Genomic DNA, 18,474 nt, shown 5'->3' on the forward strand with positions numbered 1-18,474 from the left:
GGACACATATTGTAAAATAGATGAGGTCTATATTCATACTATATTATTATGTAATATTAAGTTCTGGAAGATTGTCCACAGTTGTAAGATCTTATAGCTTAGACGAGACTAGCTAATAAGCCTGGGCAAAATACCCGATACCCATTACCCGTATCCGAATTACCCGAACCCGGACCCGAATTACCCGAACCCGAGGTACCCGATCCCAAATTCGGATAGCGATTTTGATTACCCGAAATTAGTTTGGGTAATTCGGGTAATATCCCCCGGTACCCAAACTACCCGAACTACCCAAAGATTTGTTTTGTCTTTGTATTCATCATGTGTTGTTAGCTGAACCATTTAACTTATCACTTTATTAGAATATAATTCTCTCTATTTGAATGAGTGACTGTAATATATTATTCTCTACAAATTGCTATTGAAATTCTATACAAATTGCTGCTGAAATTATGTATAGATCGCTACTGAAATTTAGTGTAGTTTGTTGTTTTCTGTAAATTTGGGTATATCGGGTAATACCCGAACCCGAACCCGAATTATCGGGTACCCGAATTTGCGGGTAGTGTTTTTTCGGGGGTAATATCGGGTAGCAATTTTTATTACCCGAATTTTGAATTACCCGAATTACCCGACCCAAAAAAATCGGGTAACCCGAACGCCCAGGCTTACTAGCTAATATTTGGTTTCATCAACAAAACTGAAAGACCTAATACTTTTCTTCACTAACTCTAATTAGAAAATCAGAGGCACATCATTTTGGAGATGAAATAAGAAATATGCTTATTGTCAACATCGAGAATAAATAAAAATAATTATAAAAAAACTACTTCAAATGAGAATACCTTAAGATAGCCAGCCATCAGTATATTTGTCAGTCAAACTGTACTGATCATTGCAGACTTTGACCATGTGTTGGTCCAGAATCTTTTCCAAACCCTGGAAGCACAAAAACAGTCCAATTTAGCAATCACAGACATCCCATTGATAAAAGTACAAAAGCAATAGAATGACATAAGAATAATACAAAAGCAACAGAAAGGTTCTTATCCGATAATAATGTTGCTCTGAAAATATTTCTAGAACTGAATTTTTTGGATCCGATTACTTATCATTACTAAACTATTTTTTAAAAAACTATCCTCATAGAAGGGCCTTTCAGCAATGCATGCTGCCCAGTGAATTATGTGGAAGGGGACCTTCATATGTTTAGGAGATCAAGCTAGGAAGTTCAGCTGTCCTTAATACTGTAATCTATAAGATGGCAGACTTTTTTTTGACATATTTCCCGGCTTCCGGCTTATAAGATTATACTCGAAACCCATTTGGCACAGTGTAGCAACTCATAAGTATACAGACAAGTGCATATATATTACACAGAAAACACGGACTCTTCTTACCATAGGCACACATCTAATTAAAAAGGATGTACATTTCATTCTCAAGAAATGAAAAGAGAGTTACAGTAGTTCACTACAAGAGTGATCTGAGCACTGCATCCCGCTATATATTTACAAGGTTTGCTCTTGAATACATTCATAGTGTTCCTGTTGCAAGGTTGTCATGTAACTTTCCATATCAAGCAGAAATGCAATAACATGGACACCATAAAGAGAAAAACAGATACCAAGCTGAATCATCTCATGAAGGCAATTGGGAGCATCCCTGCAACTGGAATGGGTAGAGTTTGAATGTAGATCAGGACACGTGGGGAAGTGCCAGGGGCAAAAAGAAGGCAGATGGTAACTGCTAATGCATGGCCTAAATTTTTAGACGCAAGCAACATATACGCAACTGTATTTTCAATTCTACTACGAACCACATATCAATCTCACTAGATCTCTTTTTAATTTAATTCTAACACAACCAGCCATGACATAGAAATATTAACTTTTTACTAAATATACAAATGTTACTACTGCTAGTCATCATATAAATTCATAGGTCAGAACTAAGGAAGAAAAAACAAACAGATATCATAGTACTAAAACACTAGGAACAATTAGGAAATTCTCAAGCAGCACGGAAGCAAAACAGCAAAGCATGAATTAAATTACTCGCTAATTATACAGCTAACAAAAGCTCTAATAAAAAAAAGGCACGCCGACACCACGACTACACCACCAGCACCGCTGCCGTCGCCATCCACGCCCGCACCACTAGCCCCTGGCCCGCGCACCCGTCCCCTCCGCCGCCTAGGGTGCGCCGCCGCCGGCCCCCTCCCTGGATCTCGCCGTTGGGGGAGGTAGGGAGGGAGGGGGCGGCACCGGCCGCTGGATCTTGCCGGTGGGGAGCGGGAGGGGAGGGGCCATGCCGGGGAAGAAGGTAGGGGAGGGGGGGGAGAGGGAGGGGGCGGCACCGGCCGCGCCGGATCTCACCGGTGGGGAGCGGGAGGGGAGGGGCCGCACTGAGGAAGAAGGTAGGGGAGGGGGGGGGAGAGGGAGGGGGTGGCACCGGTCGCCGGATCTCGCCGGTGGGGAGCAGGAGGGGAGGGGCCGCGCCGAGGAAGAAGGTAGGGGAGGGAGGAGAGAGGGAGGGGGCGGCACCGGCCGCTGGATCTCACCGGTGGAGAGTGGGAGGGGAGGAGTTGTGCAGGGGAAGAAGGTAGGGGAGGGGAGAGAGAGGGAGGGGCGGCACCGGCCGCCGGATCTCGCCGGTGGGGAGCGGGAGGGGAGGGGCCACGCCGGGGAAGAAGGTAGGGGAGGGAGGAGAGAGGGAGGGGGCGGCACCGGCCGCCGGATCTCGCTGGTGGGGAGCATGAGGGGAGGGGCCGCTCCGGGGAAGAAGGTAGGGGAGGGGGGGAGAGGGAGGGGGCAGCATCGGCCGCCGGATCTCGTCGGTGGGGAGCGGGAGGGGAGGGGCCGCGCTGGGGAACGCCGGCTGCGCCGGATCTCGGGAAGAAGGTAGGGGGGAGAGGGAGGGGGTGGCACCGGCCGCGCCGAGGAAGAAGGGGAGGGAGGGGAGGGGCGGGATCCGACGGAGGATGGGCGGGTGCGGGTGCGGGAGGAGGGGAGGGGAGTGTGAGGGGCTGGGGAGGGGAGGGGAGTGTGCGGCGGGGAAGAAGAAGGGGAGGGACAGGAGTGTGCGTGCGTGAGGAGTCGAGCGAGCGAGTCCGCGGCGGGTTAGGGTTAGGACTTCTTGGTTTTTTTTCGTGCGTGTGTATGTTTTTCTGTGCGTTTAAAAATAACCGACAGAATAATAATATTTTTTCTATGCGTGTATATATTTTTTCTGTGCGTTTTTAAAGAACCGACAGAATAATTTTCATTTTTCTGTGAGTGCTTATTTTTTTCGTGTGTGTATTGTCGCGCACAGAAAAATCATACAATTATTCTATGGGTTTTCATATTTTTCTGTCGGGATATTTTGAAACCCACAGAAAAAGATTTTTTCTGTGCGTACCGAAAAAAAACGCACAAAAAAATTCATCACCCACAGAACAATTCGAGTTTCCAGTAGTGAAGTTATTGAAGGATATTTTTTTTTCACCAAAATATCTATTCCTATGAATTAGGAAGAATATAGATAGATTCTTAGAGTTGCTTCTAGAAGCCTGAATTCTACCAAGTAGCATCGGCCTAAAGCACATAAATTAATCTTGACACAAGAATGGGAGTCCAAAATTCTCAATGTCGTAAAAATAATAAAGTCAATCCAATTGAGGTACTTCCGCTGGTTAGGTCCCTTCGTGTTGGAACTTGTCAGTCAAGTTGGAGTCTTTTCCGATTTAGCGTATTCACTCTGTCCTTGCAAAAGAAAAAAAAAACATACTCACTCTGTCCTAATAAAATATAAGGGATCCAAATTTATTGGAAGTTAAACTATATGCAAAGTTTGATCAAAATTATAGAAAAGAGTATTAATACCTGTCACATCAAAGTTGTAAATTATGAAAATTATATTTCTAACCGTATCCAATGATGCTAATTTGATGTCGTAACTATTATTCTACTTTTCTATAATTTTGATCAAAGTTAACATAGTGTGAGTTATGATAAACTTTAATCCCTTATATTTTAGGATAGAGGAAGTGGGTTATATATAGCTTATAACTCGTTCGTAGTAGATGAAATTCAATGGCCCTGTTCGGCTTACCCTATATTTGGCTTGTTCAGCTTCTTTTTTCAGTCGGAACAGTATTTTTCTCTCACAACAATTCAGCCAGAATAGTGTTTTTCAGCCAGTTTCAACCAAGTGCAGGTGTGTGATTTTGTTAATACAAGATACCACTAATCTTTCGAAGATGATCATATAGAGTCATAGTCATAGGGACCGTGCTCATACAGGCATTTATGGGGATGAATGTACATGCTTGTATGACATGTGTCTACGTCTGCTGTATGCATCTTAAAGAAAAATACAGATTTAGCTTTTTATCTTTTCCAAAAGAAAATGGATTGTACGATCATACATTGTCCGTTAGATCACATAATCTTGATTATTTTGGGTCCGCAAATAATAGCTGAGCCAGCTTTTTTAATATTATTACTGGATGCAACACTTTCTGACCTGCTGCCTTTGGTTTTGGATATGATTATATTTCTGAATGTTGCTTTTTGCCGAGTGCATGGCATGCATGAATCATGATTAAAGATTGTTTCCATCCTTGTCAGTTCCTTACTTCTTTATCCATGCACATGTTTAAATGAAAGAAGGGCGCTTTATTAATTTATTAGACAGAATAAATCTACCAAAGGAAAAGAAAAGGGTGCCAAAGAATCATATAGGAGCACTAAAGTCTAAAGGAGTCTCGGTCAAACAATGAAAAAAAGACACTGGCCTTGCAGCCCGGAACGATCATGAAAGGATCGCTATGAAGGTAGCTACTTCCTTTATCATAAAATATAAGAATTCAGTGTTCGAAATTAATCTGCTTAAGTCTCTCTCTCTGCAACAGATATTGAGATTTCTTCTAAAATTGACGTCAACGCCAGTAAATAATGAAAATAACAACTGAACTAATCTCTTCATCCACAACTGGAACGAGGTTCTTTGCCGAGGGCCGGATACGCTCGGCAAAGAAGCCTTTGTCCTCGGCAAAGGCTTTGCCAAGAGTTGCTCTCGGCGAAGGCCGGTCGGCACAGTACCTCACGGCAAAGGCTAGTTTGCCGAGAGCCACATCTCGGGCTCTCGGCAAAGGATTTGCCGAGGGTTAGCCGGTCGTAGGCAAAAATTTTTGCCGTGACGGTGAGAGGTCACGGTAAAGTTGATCTTTGCCGAGAGCCTTAGAAAGCTCTCGGCAAAGAATTTCTGAATTTTTTTTCCAAAAAACTTTGCCGAGCGTCTGTCAGAAGAGCTCTCGGCAAAGAATATTGACATTTTTTTAGACATTTTTTTGCCGAGAGCTATGGCTCAGCTCTCGGCAAAGGCTTCCTCTTTGTCGAGCGCTATGGTCATGTGCTTGGCAAAGCTAGGATTCTGTGTGTTCCAGAATTCCCAGCTTTGCCGAGGGCATGACCATAGCCCTCGGCAAAGCCACAACCAGTTTTAATTTTTTTTTGTTTTTTGCATTTCCAGTCAACAAATAAACATATATATGACATATATGACATCCACATCACAATAAGCACATCCACATATCAATAACCACATCCACATCACATAGAAGTCTTGAAGTTCGAAGTCACAAACAAATCTTGACACATAGACAACCACAAGTGTAAAGTTCGACAAGCAACATAAACAAGAGGCATAGGAGGCGCCAAACTGGTCACGGCGACGGTCCGGGCTGAGAAGGCGCCGCGTGCGATCCTGGGGAGTTGACGAGGAGAAGGTTAGGGTCGTTCGACGCCGCCAACTGACGCTACACAAACAAAGAAGATGCAGAACGTGTTAGACAACATAAATAGATAACCAAGCACTACATGTACTTTTTACCACCACGACCACACCACGACCACCACCACCAACCACGTGACACCACCACCACGACCACACCACCACCACCACCACACCACCACCACACTACTACTACCACCACCAACAAGCACACCACCACGCCACCACCACCACCACCACGCCACCACCACCACCACCACCACCACCACTACTACCACCAACAACAACACACCACCACGCCACCACCTCCACCAACCACGCAGCCACCACCACGACCACGCCACCACCACCACCAACCACGCCGCCACCACCACCCACCACCATCACCACTAGCACTAGGTTTCACTAGGTTTTACTAGGTTTCACTAGGTTTGATATTTAGAGAAACTAAAACATTTGTCATACTCACCAGAGTAGAATCAAGCTGAGGTGGAGGTGTAGCCTGTAGCTGACCGAGCAGGAACTGTGGGACCGTTCCACCTTGGGTCATCGCAAGACCCCGCACGTAGGAGAGCACCTCTGCCAGCTGCCGCTGATCCTACTCCTGCTTGGCCTCTAAAGCTGCCAGCCTCTGCCGCTCAAGCTCCCGCTCGACCTCCAAAGCTGCCAGCCTCTGCCACTGCTGCTCCCGCTCAGCCTCCATCGCCTGCAGCTGTGCCTGCAACATTTGACGCCAATGTTTCAAGATTGCGGAGCTAAGGTATGTAAAAGTCAAAGAACTAGGAATGGAAGAGAACACTTACCTGGAGTGTCGACACCACGGTCGGGCGCTGGCGTATGGCCGGCATTGAGCTCGTGCTCGCTGCTCGGATATGGTGCAGCGGAGGAACAGAGGTCGTGTCGAGGACACCGTCGCCAAGCCAGAACCGCCCGTGCTTCTTGCCTTGCCCCACCCTCATCACGAGCTCTGGATCAAGCCGCTCCTCGGTGGTCGGGTCGTAGTCTGGCCCGTGGACTGACCTTGCCATCTCTGTGTACGCAGAGATGCGAGGGGCAATGCTGGCGTTGGTGAACGACTCGGCAGGGACTTCCGGGGTCCAGTCGGTGGCGGCCGTCGCCTTGCCCAAGTGGGACAAGGCATATGCCTTGAGGTGACCACAAGGGCGGTCACCATGTGACGCCGACTGCGAGAAAGACAATAACATTGTTAGAGTTGTTGCAGAATTGAGTGTTAGGTTAGAGAAATGGTTTCGCCTTACCCAAGCTTCTGAGAATTCGGAGAGGTTGCGGCTGCCTTGATGGTGTGGTACTCCTTGCATCAGCAAACGGCGCTCGTGTGCTTCATCAACTGTGATCACATGCGGAGATGTCTGGGTTTTAGGCATCGGACGTCGCAACTTGCTCGAAACCCACTCAATTTTTTATCACAGCCTATACGTGCGATGAAATGACACCTCGACAAGTTTCGTGAATTTCAGACTTCGTTTCCTTTTTATATAATTTAAAAATACTTTACACGCAAGTTCCTCGCCGTGTTCCGTGAAAACGATGCGCCAAATTTGGCATCTGTCACTGGATACGGTCTCACACCACGTGCAATACCATGAATATGATTTTTTGAATCACTCAATTCCAATATTCGATGCACCTGCAGTTCAAATTTGAATTACCGGAAAGAATTCAAGTAAATGAAATAAACTTATTAAATATAGCTAATATAATAAAAAAAGCTCCAAATTTTAATATGTACTTTAAGGTACAACAGTAAACCCAGGGAAAAATTTTGGAAGCAAAAAAAGCAAAAAAAAAAAAAAAAAATTGCCGAGGGCACAGAAACGACACTCGACAAAGTAATTCTTTGCCGAGGGCCAAATTCTGACCCTCAGCAAAACAGACGGCAGGTGAAGGCCGTTTGCCTGCCGTCACAGGTTTACCGACGGCCATGTTTTGCCGAGAGCCGGACCTTGGCAAAGATAAACTTTTGCCAACAGCCTTTCTTTGCCGACGGCCGGACCCTCGGCAAAGGGCCCAGTTACCGAGAGGAATTCTTTGCCGATGGCCTGGCCCTCGGCAAATATGGTTTTGCCGACGGCCTACCATTGCCGAGGGCCGACTCTCGGCAAACTTTTCTTTGCCGAGAGCCCGACATTTGGCTCTCGGCAAAGACGCTGGCTCTTGGCAACGGCCCTGTTTCCGGTAGTGATCCCCTAATTAGTGAGAGCCTAATATCATCTAAAAATTGTTTATATAGCTTATATTTCAGGACGGAGGGAGTTGATTGGGTCTCTAATCGGTGAACATTGATCTGACCAATTCTTTGATTTTTAGAAGCACTCTATTGATGCCAAAGATCCACACTCGCTAGAACGCGCAGAATGAACGTCACATAAACTGCTAACACTGGACGGTCCGGCTATGGTAAAACCACACGCACTGGACAATCGACACTGTACCGCTGGATCGTCTCGACTTAAAATGGAATAAAATCATATGCCGGACTATCAGGGGCTTGAGTTTTTGTCGTGTAGACCTACGAATGCCTTCCGAAAAGGACCCATCCGAAAGACTAAAATTCATTTTGTAAATCTGATAAGATTAACAAAACCGTGGTTGGAAATGCATTTTGCTGGAATGGTTGGCATACTATAATGGCATCTGGCGGAAATGCATTTTTAAGGGTTGTCGGCATAAAAGACATCTGAGTTGACATTACTATAGAAAACTTAACCGAGGTGGGCAAAAATGATTAACTGAGGTGGACATCCCATCCGCCTCCTCGAGGTCACGGTTAATCTGGCCTTAACGGAGACGGTTGGTCGCCGGCCTCGGTTAATCAAATAAAAAAACAAAAAAAAAAACGAAAACCCATGGACAAGCCCAGTGAGTCCATCCACGGGGGCCTGCCGAACCCATCCACGCCGCGCCGGATCTGATGCCCAGCCGCCGCAGATCCTCCACTGCCGGGGCGCGTCCTCCACCGTCGAGCTGCCGGAGGGCCGCACCGCCGCTGGATTCGAGCTCCTCCTCGCCGGATCTGGTGGTGGCTGCCGAGATCGACCTCCGTGCTCCTCCGGCCGCCGGGATCGAGCTGTTGGGGCCGTGCTACCGCCGGATCCAGGCTTCTCCTCGCCGGATCTAGTGGTGGTCGCGCGGGATCCAGCTGTTGGGGCAGCACCACCTCCGGATCCGGGCTCCTCCTCGCCAGATCTGGTGGTGGCCGCTGGGATCCACCTCCATGCTCCTCTGGCATGTAGGATTGAGCTGGCCGCCGCTAGCCACCGTGCTCCGTGCGTGAGAGAGACAGAGGGGGGCGCGAGCGCCACACGGCAGAGAGGAGAGGGCGGCCTGAGCGCTGAACAGGGTAGACGAGAGGGAGGTGCGAGCGACGCGGGGAGATGGAGAGGAGCGCGAGAGGGAGCGACACAAGGAGAGGAGCGACACGGACCAGAGGAGCGTGAGAGAGAGCAATGTGGGGAGAGGGAGATTCATGCGGGGCTGAGGGCGCCGCACGGGGCTGGCGCTTCTAAGGGTGGATGAAGTGAGCTAGGGTTTTGTGTATTGTTTATATAATCAGACATGGTGGTGGGCTTCTGTTGGATAGCGGGCTGTGCCTAATTAATGGAGGCGGTGGCCTTACAAATGCCCGCCTCCGTAAATGATTTACTGAGACGAACATTTTTTACCATCTCGGTATATAAAATGTCCACCTCGGTAAATCGATTTTGCGAGACGGTTACTTGTGACCGCCTCGGTTAATAAAAATGACCGCCTCGATTAATCCCAGATATTAACCGAGGCGGTTCAAATGCGCGCCCGCCTCCGAGGCCATTTTCCAAACGCATCACATAAGTTTTTCTGTAGTAGCGTGAATTTCACATCTTCAAATGTCGTTGTTTAGGAACCAAAAGATTTTGTAAATTACCTCAAGCCACACTGCATATGAACAACCGTATTAATGGAACGCCGAACACACATGTTACTAAGTAGGGCAAGTATGAACCAGATGCCATACTCGCTGTACAAGAAACTGTGAGGTCTAGATGAGGAGCTGATCAAGACTAGTGTGATGATCAATGGAGTCAGAGGAGAGCGTATGCTGGTCAAGGGAGTTGCTTCTACCGAATTGACCATTGGGAGGAAGACACTGGACACTATCTTCTTTTCTGTCTACGTACAAGGTACTTATAATGTTCTTCTCGGGCATAATTGGATTCATGCCAATGGATGTGTACCTTCTAATTTGCACCAGTTTCTTGTCCAATGGGTTGGTGATCAAAATTGAGGTAGTTCATGCAGACACATCAGCCTGTATTGCTATGCTCAATGCTCTGTTGCTCAGGGGCTTGCTAGTATGAGTTTCTTAATAGGAACAGACCTTGCCTTTTTTGCATATATTAGTTGCACTAAAGAAGGTTTTGTTCGTGTTTCATTGAAGCCGATTGGTAATCTCCTCAAAGTCATTATCATTATATATATGTAGTCTCACCAAGTGCACTTGACAGGAAGTAACAGAAAGTGCTTCCCAAGTATTTGGCGAGAGGTCAGTTACTTCCCATCAAGTGATGATGAATTGGAAAATGCCGTGCAAACAAAAAGGATAAAATTTGGATCGATTTCTGCTAAATTGGCGTTTCCCAGGGAAAACCGACCTGGTTTCGGCGAGATCTCTGCGGTGGTCAGTAAAAACCATCCGAGGCAGGTTTTAGAAACTGGCCTAAAGCTGGTTTTGGTGGTCCTGCCACAAATCATGTTTTCCTTTGAAAACTCATCCGATCTTGTGGAAAACTTGTAAATTGCACGTGGAATAATTTTCCTACTAGCATAAGATTGTCCCTTTACATATACGAGAGGATCATGACCAATTAAAATATCCATCTATCCAATCGATAAATAATCAAACTACTATACATTTTACCCTACTTTTCCCATCTACTACTGCTCCTTATTCTTGGTTGCTGCTAATAGTTGGTGGTTTAACGAAAACGAAGCTCTATAGTGATGATGCCGGCTAGGGCAGCCCATAGCCGCTTGGTGCCCTAATATATGGTCCCTCCCGGACGTGTGTAGTTTCTGGTTTCAAGACTTCGTCGACATATATTGTGTTCCTAAGAAGGATCCTCCAGCCATATGTCTTACATATCATGCTTATCATTGGAGGCACCAGGTGAAGTGTTCGTACGCGGACATGTTGTTAGACGACGATCGACCAAAAAGTCAGCTAGGCTGATTTTGGCCCATCTCTATTGAGCATTCTAGCTTTTTTCTGGTGTGTGATCATAATATTCTTGAGTACATAGAATGCAAGCTTATTTTCCTTCTTGTCGGTTCCTTGTCGAAGCGATTATTCAATAGAGAAAGTGCTTTCATGCATTAGGAAGAATAAATCAAAACCAGTTGAAAAGAAAAAAAGGTGCCAAACATCATAGCTATGCTGCGTAGCTCCGAAGGAAGCACAATACCATAGGAACACAATGCCTTGCAGCCTGAAACGATCTAAATCAGGAGTTTAGAAATTGAAAAGGTCTGAGGCGGATCTCATTTGACAGCTATAAGTGTTATCTTTTATATGTCGGTGGCTTTTGTTTCCACGGGGCTAAAGTTTAGCCCTATCACATCGAATCTTTGATACCAATTAGGAGTATTAAACATAGACAAATTACACAACTAATTAAACAGATTGGGGCTAATTTGCGAGACGAATCTTTTAAGCCTAATTAGTCCATAATTTGACAATGCGGTGCTACCGTAAACATTTGCTAATGATGGATTAATTAGCCTTAATAGATTTGTCTCGGTAATTAGTGTACTCCTGTGCAATTAGTTTTATAATTAGCTCATGTTTAGTCCTCCCAGTTAGCATCAAATGTCCGATGTGATATGAACCTGCTAGGGTTGATCCCAATCTTTCGATGAGAGAAGGTGGATAACTCGATTTGGGGATGGAGATGACGTTCACGGCCCGACTACAACCATCCAAGGATGCTGCGCCTTAGCAACCGATACACCACCTCCAACGGCCGTCGCGATCTTGTGGAGCGCGTCACCCGACCACTAGGGCACTCGTCCTGCAAGCAATCGAAGAACTAGCAAGAACAAGTAAGCAAGTACTGAATTACTAGATGTAGATGAAAGTTTCAAACTCAATCTCAATTAAGGTGGGGTTCCGAAGACAAGAAGACGGGTGGCTGATCCAGCACGCGCGCTTACAAGCAAGTAGCGAGAGCTAAACTTGATCTAAACAAAACCCGACTATTCTTGGTGGCGGCTAAGGAGTATATGAAGGTGGAAGGACGACCAGGGGGGTGTTGGGGTCGTTCTCCAACCCTAGGACGCGTCCCTAATGGACCTAACTTGATACACGGCCCATTGGACCAAACTAAGGTGACGCAGCACCTTTGGACAGACAAGCTCTCAGTATTAATTCAGTCATTGCGGCCGCCTCAAAACAGATATGGACTTGATTCTAGATCCATATGAAAATAGACTTCATAAGGATTCCATGAAGTACTTGAACGCCCCAATCCGAGTCCGTATGCGACCGTGGTGACCATCATAAGTTGGAGCTGTCCTGGAGTCCGAATTCAGCCTCCGCGAATCCTTGTCCCTTTCGGTCCTCTCCCTGGTTCCTAACCAAAACAAGAGTGCACGTGTCTCCATGGTCTAAATATGATGGACAGGAACTCAAGAGTGAACTTACTTGATGATTAATGTGACGAGCACGGGCGCGAGTAATAGGACCAGAAACTGGTACTCGTGTCGGCATGGATGTATCGTTGGTGTTGATGTCCTCATCATCCTCCCCTTCTTGCATTTGAGGCGTCCTCGACTCAAACTCGTCTTCTTCTCCCAAATATGGCTTCAAATCTGCAATGTTAAATGTGGGATTAACCCCAAATTCTACAGGTAGATCGAGTTTATATGCATTATCATTAATTTTCTCTAACACTTTAAATGGTCCATCAGCCCTAGGCATCAATTTAGACTTTCTGAAATCAGGAAACCTATCCTTTCTCAAGTGCAACCAAACTAAATCTCCAGGTTCAAATATTAGTTCCTTTCTACCTTTATCACCAGCAATCTTATATTTAGCATTCATACGCTCTATGTTTTCTTTAGTTGTTTCATGCAGTTTTAACATCAATTCCGCACGCTTAGTAGCATTAAAATTTAGTTTTTCAGAAGATGGCAAAGGCATCAAATCAATAGGAGCACGAGGCAAGAAACCATAGACAATCTGAAATGGGCACATCTTTGTAGTAGAATGCAGCGAACGATTATAAGCAAATTCAATATGAGGCAAACAATCTTCCCACATCTTAATGTTCTTCTTTACAACAGCCTTTAACATAGTAGACAAAGTTCTATTGACAACTTTAGTTTGACCATCGGTTTGGGGATGACATGTAGTAGAAAACAAAAGCTTAGTCCCCAGTTTTCCCCATAAAGTCTTCCAAAAATGACTAAGAAATTTAGCATCACGATCAGAAACAATTGTGTTGGGCACACCATGCAAACGAACAATTTCTCAAAAGAACAAATCAACAATATGAGTAGCATTATCCGTTTTATGACAGGGTATGAAATGTGCCATCTTAGAAAATCTATCAACAACCACAAACACACTATCACGTCCCTTCCTAGTCCTTGGTAAACCCAACACAAAATCCATAGAAATATCTTCCCAAGGGGCACTAGGAACAGGTAGAGGCAAATACAAACCGTGTGGATTTAACCGTGACTTAGCCTTTTGACATGTCATGCAATGAGCAACAAACCTCTCCACATCTCTCCTCATCTTTGGCCAAAAGAAATGAGCAGCAAGTATGTCCTCCGTTTTCTTAGCTCCAAAATGTCCATCAAGCCACCTCCATGCGCTTCCTGCAGCAACAACAAATGAACGAAGCTAGCTGGAATGCATAGCTTGTTAGCTCTAAACATAAACCCATCACTAAAGATGAATTTGTTCCAACCTTTCCCATCTTTACAATGCAGCAACACATCTTAAAATCAGCATCATTAACGTATTGGTCCTTAATTGTTTCTAATCCAAAGATTTTGTAATCAAGTTGATTCAGCAAGGTATATCTTCTAGACAAAGCATTAGCAATAATATTATCTTTCCCTTTCTTGTGCTTAATAACATAAGGAAAAGATTCAATAAATTCAACCCACTTAGCATGTCTATGGTTCAATTTCCCTTGACTACGAATATGCTTCAAAGACTCATGATCAGAATGAATAACAAACTCTTTGGGCCACAAGTAATGCTGCCATGTTTCTAATGTGCGAACAAGAGCATACAATTCCTTATCATATGTAGAATAATTTAGAACAGGCCCGCTCAATTTTTCACTAAAATACACAACAGATTTGCCTTCTTGTAATAAAACACCACCCAGTCCAATTCCGCTAGCATCACATTTAAGCTCAAAAGTCTTATTAAAATCAGGAAGTTGAAGGAGAGGTGCATGTGTCAACTTATCTTTTAGCATATTGAAGGAGTTCTCTTGTACTTTGCCCCAACTAAAAGACACTCCCTTCTTTGTAAGCTCATTCAAAGGTGCAGCAATGGTACTGAAGTCCTTCACAAATCGGCGATAGAAACCAGCAAGTCCTAGGAAACTCCGCACTTGTGTGATAGTCTTTGGTACATGCCATCCCTGTATAGCTTCTACCTTGGCTTGATCAACCTCAATTCCCAGTGGAGTCACAATATAGCCAAGAAAAGACACTCGATCGGTACAAAAGGTGCACTTCTCAAGGTTACCAAATAAACGTGCATCTCGTAAAGCATTAAAAACAGCACGTAAGTGATCAAGATGTTCATCCATAGATTTGCTGTAAATCAATATATCATCAAAGTAGACTACAACAAATTTTCCAATGAAAGCACGCAAAACCTCGTTCATTAACCTCATGAAGGTACTAGGTGCATTAGTTAACCCAAAAGGCATGACTAACCACTCATATAAACCAAATTTAGTTTTGAAAGCAGTTTTCCATTCATCTCCCAATTTCATACGAATCTGGTGGTACCCACTTCGCAAATCAACTTTGGAAAACACATTAGCACCACTCAGTTCATCAAGCATATCATCCAATCGTGGAATAGGGTATCGATATCGAATGGTGATATTATTAATAGCTCTACAATCAATACACATACGACATGTTCCATCTTTCTTAGGCACTAAAATGACAGGAATAGCACAAGGACTAAGGGACTTACACACATAACCTTTGTCGAGTAGTTCTTGCACTTGTCGTTGAATTTCCTTCGTTTCTTCCGGATTAGTCCTGTATGGCGCATGGTTTGGCAAAGATGCACCAGGAATAAGATCAATTTGGTGCTCAATCCCTTGTATTGGTGGCAGCCCCGCTGGTATCTTACTTGGAAAAACATCCGAAAACTCCTGCAAAATGTTAGCAACAGCAGGGGGCAAAGAATGCTGCATATCGTGAATTGAAATCAAAGCACCCTTGCATACCAAAGCATAGGCAACAGAAGTGGAAGCAACCAATTCATTAATATCAGATTTAGTAGCAAGCAAGCAATGTCCTTTCAATCTTATCTCATCTTTGTTACTACTAACAGATTTGACATTTTTATCGATCTCAGATTTAGTTTTCTTAGCTTTAGCAACATCATCACGCACAATGGCTTCAGGAGACATAGGGAGCAAAACAATTTTCTTACCATGGTGTATGAGAGAATACATATTTGATCTACCATGATGCATACAATCTGTATCAAATTGCCATGGTCTACCTAGCAGAATATGACAAGCTTTCATAGGCACAACATCACAGTCAACAACATCATGATATGATCCAATAGCAAAATGAATTCGTACCAATCTCGTTACCTTAACCTTACCACTATTGTTGAGCCATCGAATGTGATATGGATGTGGGTGCGGTTTGGTTGTAAGTGCAAGCTTCTCTACCATATTGCTGCTAGCCAAGTTGTTGTAGCTACCTCCATCAATTATCAAACGGCACGAACGCTCTTTAATGACACACTTTGTTTGGAACAGTGTATGCCGCTGATTTTGCTCCGCCTTCTCCATTTGTGCGCTAAGCACATGCTGCACAATGAGGCTCTCATAATGATCTGCATCCTCTGCTCCAATCTGCTCTTCTGGTTGTTCCTCACTTCCTACATGGTCAGCAGCAAGCAAAGCAAGTGTATCTTCATCAAAATCACTAGCAGAGGAATACTCACCATCATCTTTGACAACCATAACACGCTTACTTGGACAGTCATGCATCACATGTCCATATCCCTTGCACCGGTGACACTGAACGTCTCTTGTTCTACCTGTAGATGCCATGGATGAAGCACTCGCAGCAGGCTTCTAGGTCGTCTTCGCCATTGAATTTGTGGAAGTAGCACGAGGTTTGTCACTGGATGTTGGCATAGGAGCACGTGTGGTTGGAGTAGTAGTCGTGCGGGGCTGCCATGAATTAGTTTTCCCTGCAGAAATATTATTCTTGGCACTGACACGTCGCCCCTGCACTTCCCTTTCAGCTTTACAAGCAAGATGAAACAAACGGGTTACGTTAGTGTATTCTTTATAATCAAGGATGTCCCGGATTTCACGATTTAACCCACCCAAAAGTCTTGCCATAACAGGTTCCTCATCCTCATCTAAATTACAACGCAACATACCCATTTGCAATTCTTGATAATATTCTTCTACACTTTTAGCACCCTGTCTCAGTTGTTGCAATTTATTTAACAAATCACGTGCATAGTAAGAAGGAACAAATCTAGCCCTCATGATTCGTTTCAAAGCATTCCAAGTTCGTGGTATGTTATTAGGATTTTTCTTGCCATACTCTAACCACCAAACAGTAGCAAAATCAGTAAACTCACTAGTAGCAGCCCTAACACGTGTATTCTTAGGAAATTCATGACATGCAAACTTTTGATCAACAACAATTTCCCAAGTAATGTATGCATCAGGATCATATTTACCATCAAAAGGAGGTATCTTAAATTTTATCTTACTGAAAGCATCATTATTATTGGGTACCTCACGTCGGCGGTGACCACCCATACCTCTACGATTATGGCGTAGGCGACGCCGATCACGAGTGTCATGAGCATCATGTTCAGTATCAGCAGTATAATCATCATCATAATTATCTTTGAATCGCTCTTCGTCCTTGTTGTCTTCATTATGCTGCTCTTTGTCTTTCGTGTGGAAGTCATCAAAACGCTTCAGAAGAGCAGCAAGGCTTCTGTCCATACGGGCAATAGATGCCTCCAATCCTGTAAGCTTGGTGGTGGAGGCAAGTTGGGTGGCCTCCAGTTGCCCAATCTTGTCATTGGTCACCTGTAAATCTTGATCAAGTCCTTCTGTATGCTGCTGCACTTGCCTTGTAAAATGTTGAATGATGCCCTTGGTGCGAGGAGATTGTGGCCTCTTATTAACATCCTCTGATCCTGACATGGTTTAAAAGACAAGGGCAACAAGAAAAACAGGTGAAGAAATAAAAGCCCTACAGCTATTAGGATGTAGCTACTGCAAGGCGCTCACTCTCAACCTGTTACAAAAGCTCTTACCAATTCTTACCTTGCTCAACAGGAGGGAACGACAACCAACAAGTCTGCAACCGTGGAATGAAGTGTATCGGTGCCGCAACAACAACACCTGTCAAGCTGTAGTTGAAATATGTGGAGCTATAGGTGGGCTGAAGCAAGGAAATACTAGCACCGTTAGTCACAGAAGCAAGCTGAATAATTGTTCAACGGTGGTACTGTGCTGGTCCTAGCCTAGACCGTGCTAGAGATACGAGCCTGGGCACAAAGGAGGTCACAACATACCACCGGAAACAATGGAGAAGCACAACAAACAACCCCCCTTTTTTCTGTTTTTTTCCTTCTTCTTTTTTTTCTTTTTTTTCTTTTTTTTTCTTTTTTTTCTAGGGATCCTCAAAACTGATTATATAAACAAAAAGACTTCACAGGAGTCACACACCACACAAACTCTCTCTCTCTCTCTCTAGAGTAAAAACCGAACCAAAACGTATATGCAGGTCATGGAGAGTTGGAGTATAAGTAGAACTACTGCTGCACAAAGATGTACTCAGATTCGGTCTCACAACAGCAACCAGGCCGCTGTCAATTCGGACTAAAAACCGATTCCAACTCGAACTCAACACCACGTGGGATTCGATCTCAAACTCAGATTCCTACTCGGTCTTGAACACAAGGATGTATTCGGATTCAGCCAACAGAAGGTTTATATGTTAGCACATGGCTGTAACTAGAATGTGACAAGAACTCGAAACTCTAAAGGACAAAAACTAAGACCAGCAACTCGACACAACCGATGTAGCCGACAACTCAACAAGCCCTAACTAAGCAGTGCTAGCAAAGGCTCAAAGGGTTTATAGGATCACGGGTAAAACTAATCTACTATATTTTTTTTTGCTTTTCTGGACTATAGGAAAAATTAGAACAACGAAAGGATTGGAAGACTCTCACCGATAAACCTTGCTCTGATTACCAACTGATATGAACCCGCTAGGGTTGATCCCAATCTTTCGATGAGAGAAGGTGGATAACTCGATTTGGGGATGGAGATGACGTTCACAGCCCGACTACAACCATCCAAGGATGCTGCGCCTTAGCAACCGATACACCACCTCCAACGGCCGTCGCGATCTTGTGGAGCGCGTCACCCG

General features: G+C 44.6%; 1 protein-coding gene and 1 pseudogene across 1 annotated transcript; one reads left to right on the forward strand and one right to left on the reverse strand.

The window, feature by feature from the left end:
* Positions 1–2,310: 2,310 nt before the first annotated feature.
* On the forward strand, positions 2,311–2,907 carry LOC136543907 (putative glycine-rich cell wall structural protein 1). Its single transcript, XM_066536229.1, has one exon. It carries the CDS (start codon positions 2,311–2,313, stop codon positions 2,905–2,907), a length of 597 nt encoding a protein of 198 aa, XP_066392326.1.
* Positions 2,908–6,376: 3,469 nt separating this feature from the next.
* LOC136543908 (uncharacterized) lies at positions 6,377–16,841 on the reverse strand (annotated as a pseudogene).
* Between the last annotated feature and the right edge of the window lie 1,633 nt (positions 16,842–18,474).

Source organism: Miscanthus floridulus, chromosome 3, assembly GCF_019320115.1.
Source record: "Miscanthus floridulus cultivar M001 chromosome 3, ASM1932011v1, whole genome shotgun sequence".
Lineage (NCBI taxonomy): Eukaryota > Viridiplantae > Streptophyta > Magnoliopsida > Poales > Poaceae > Miscanthus > Miscanthus floridulus.

Coding starts and splice junctions, on each gene's coding strand:
- LOC136543907 (XM_066536229.1), top strand. CDS start 2,311: ATGCCGGGGAAGAAGGTAGGGGAGGGGGGGGAGAGGGAGGGGGCGGCA.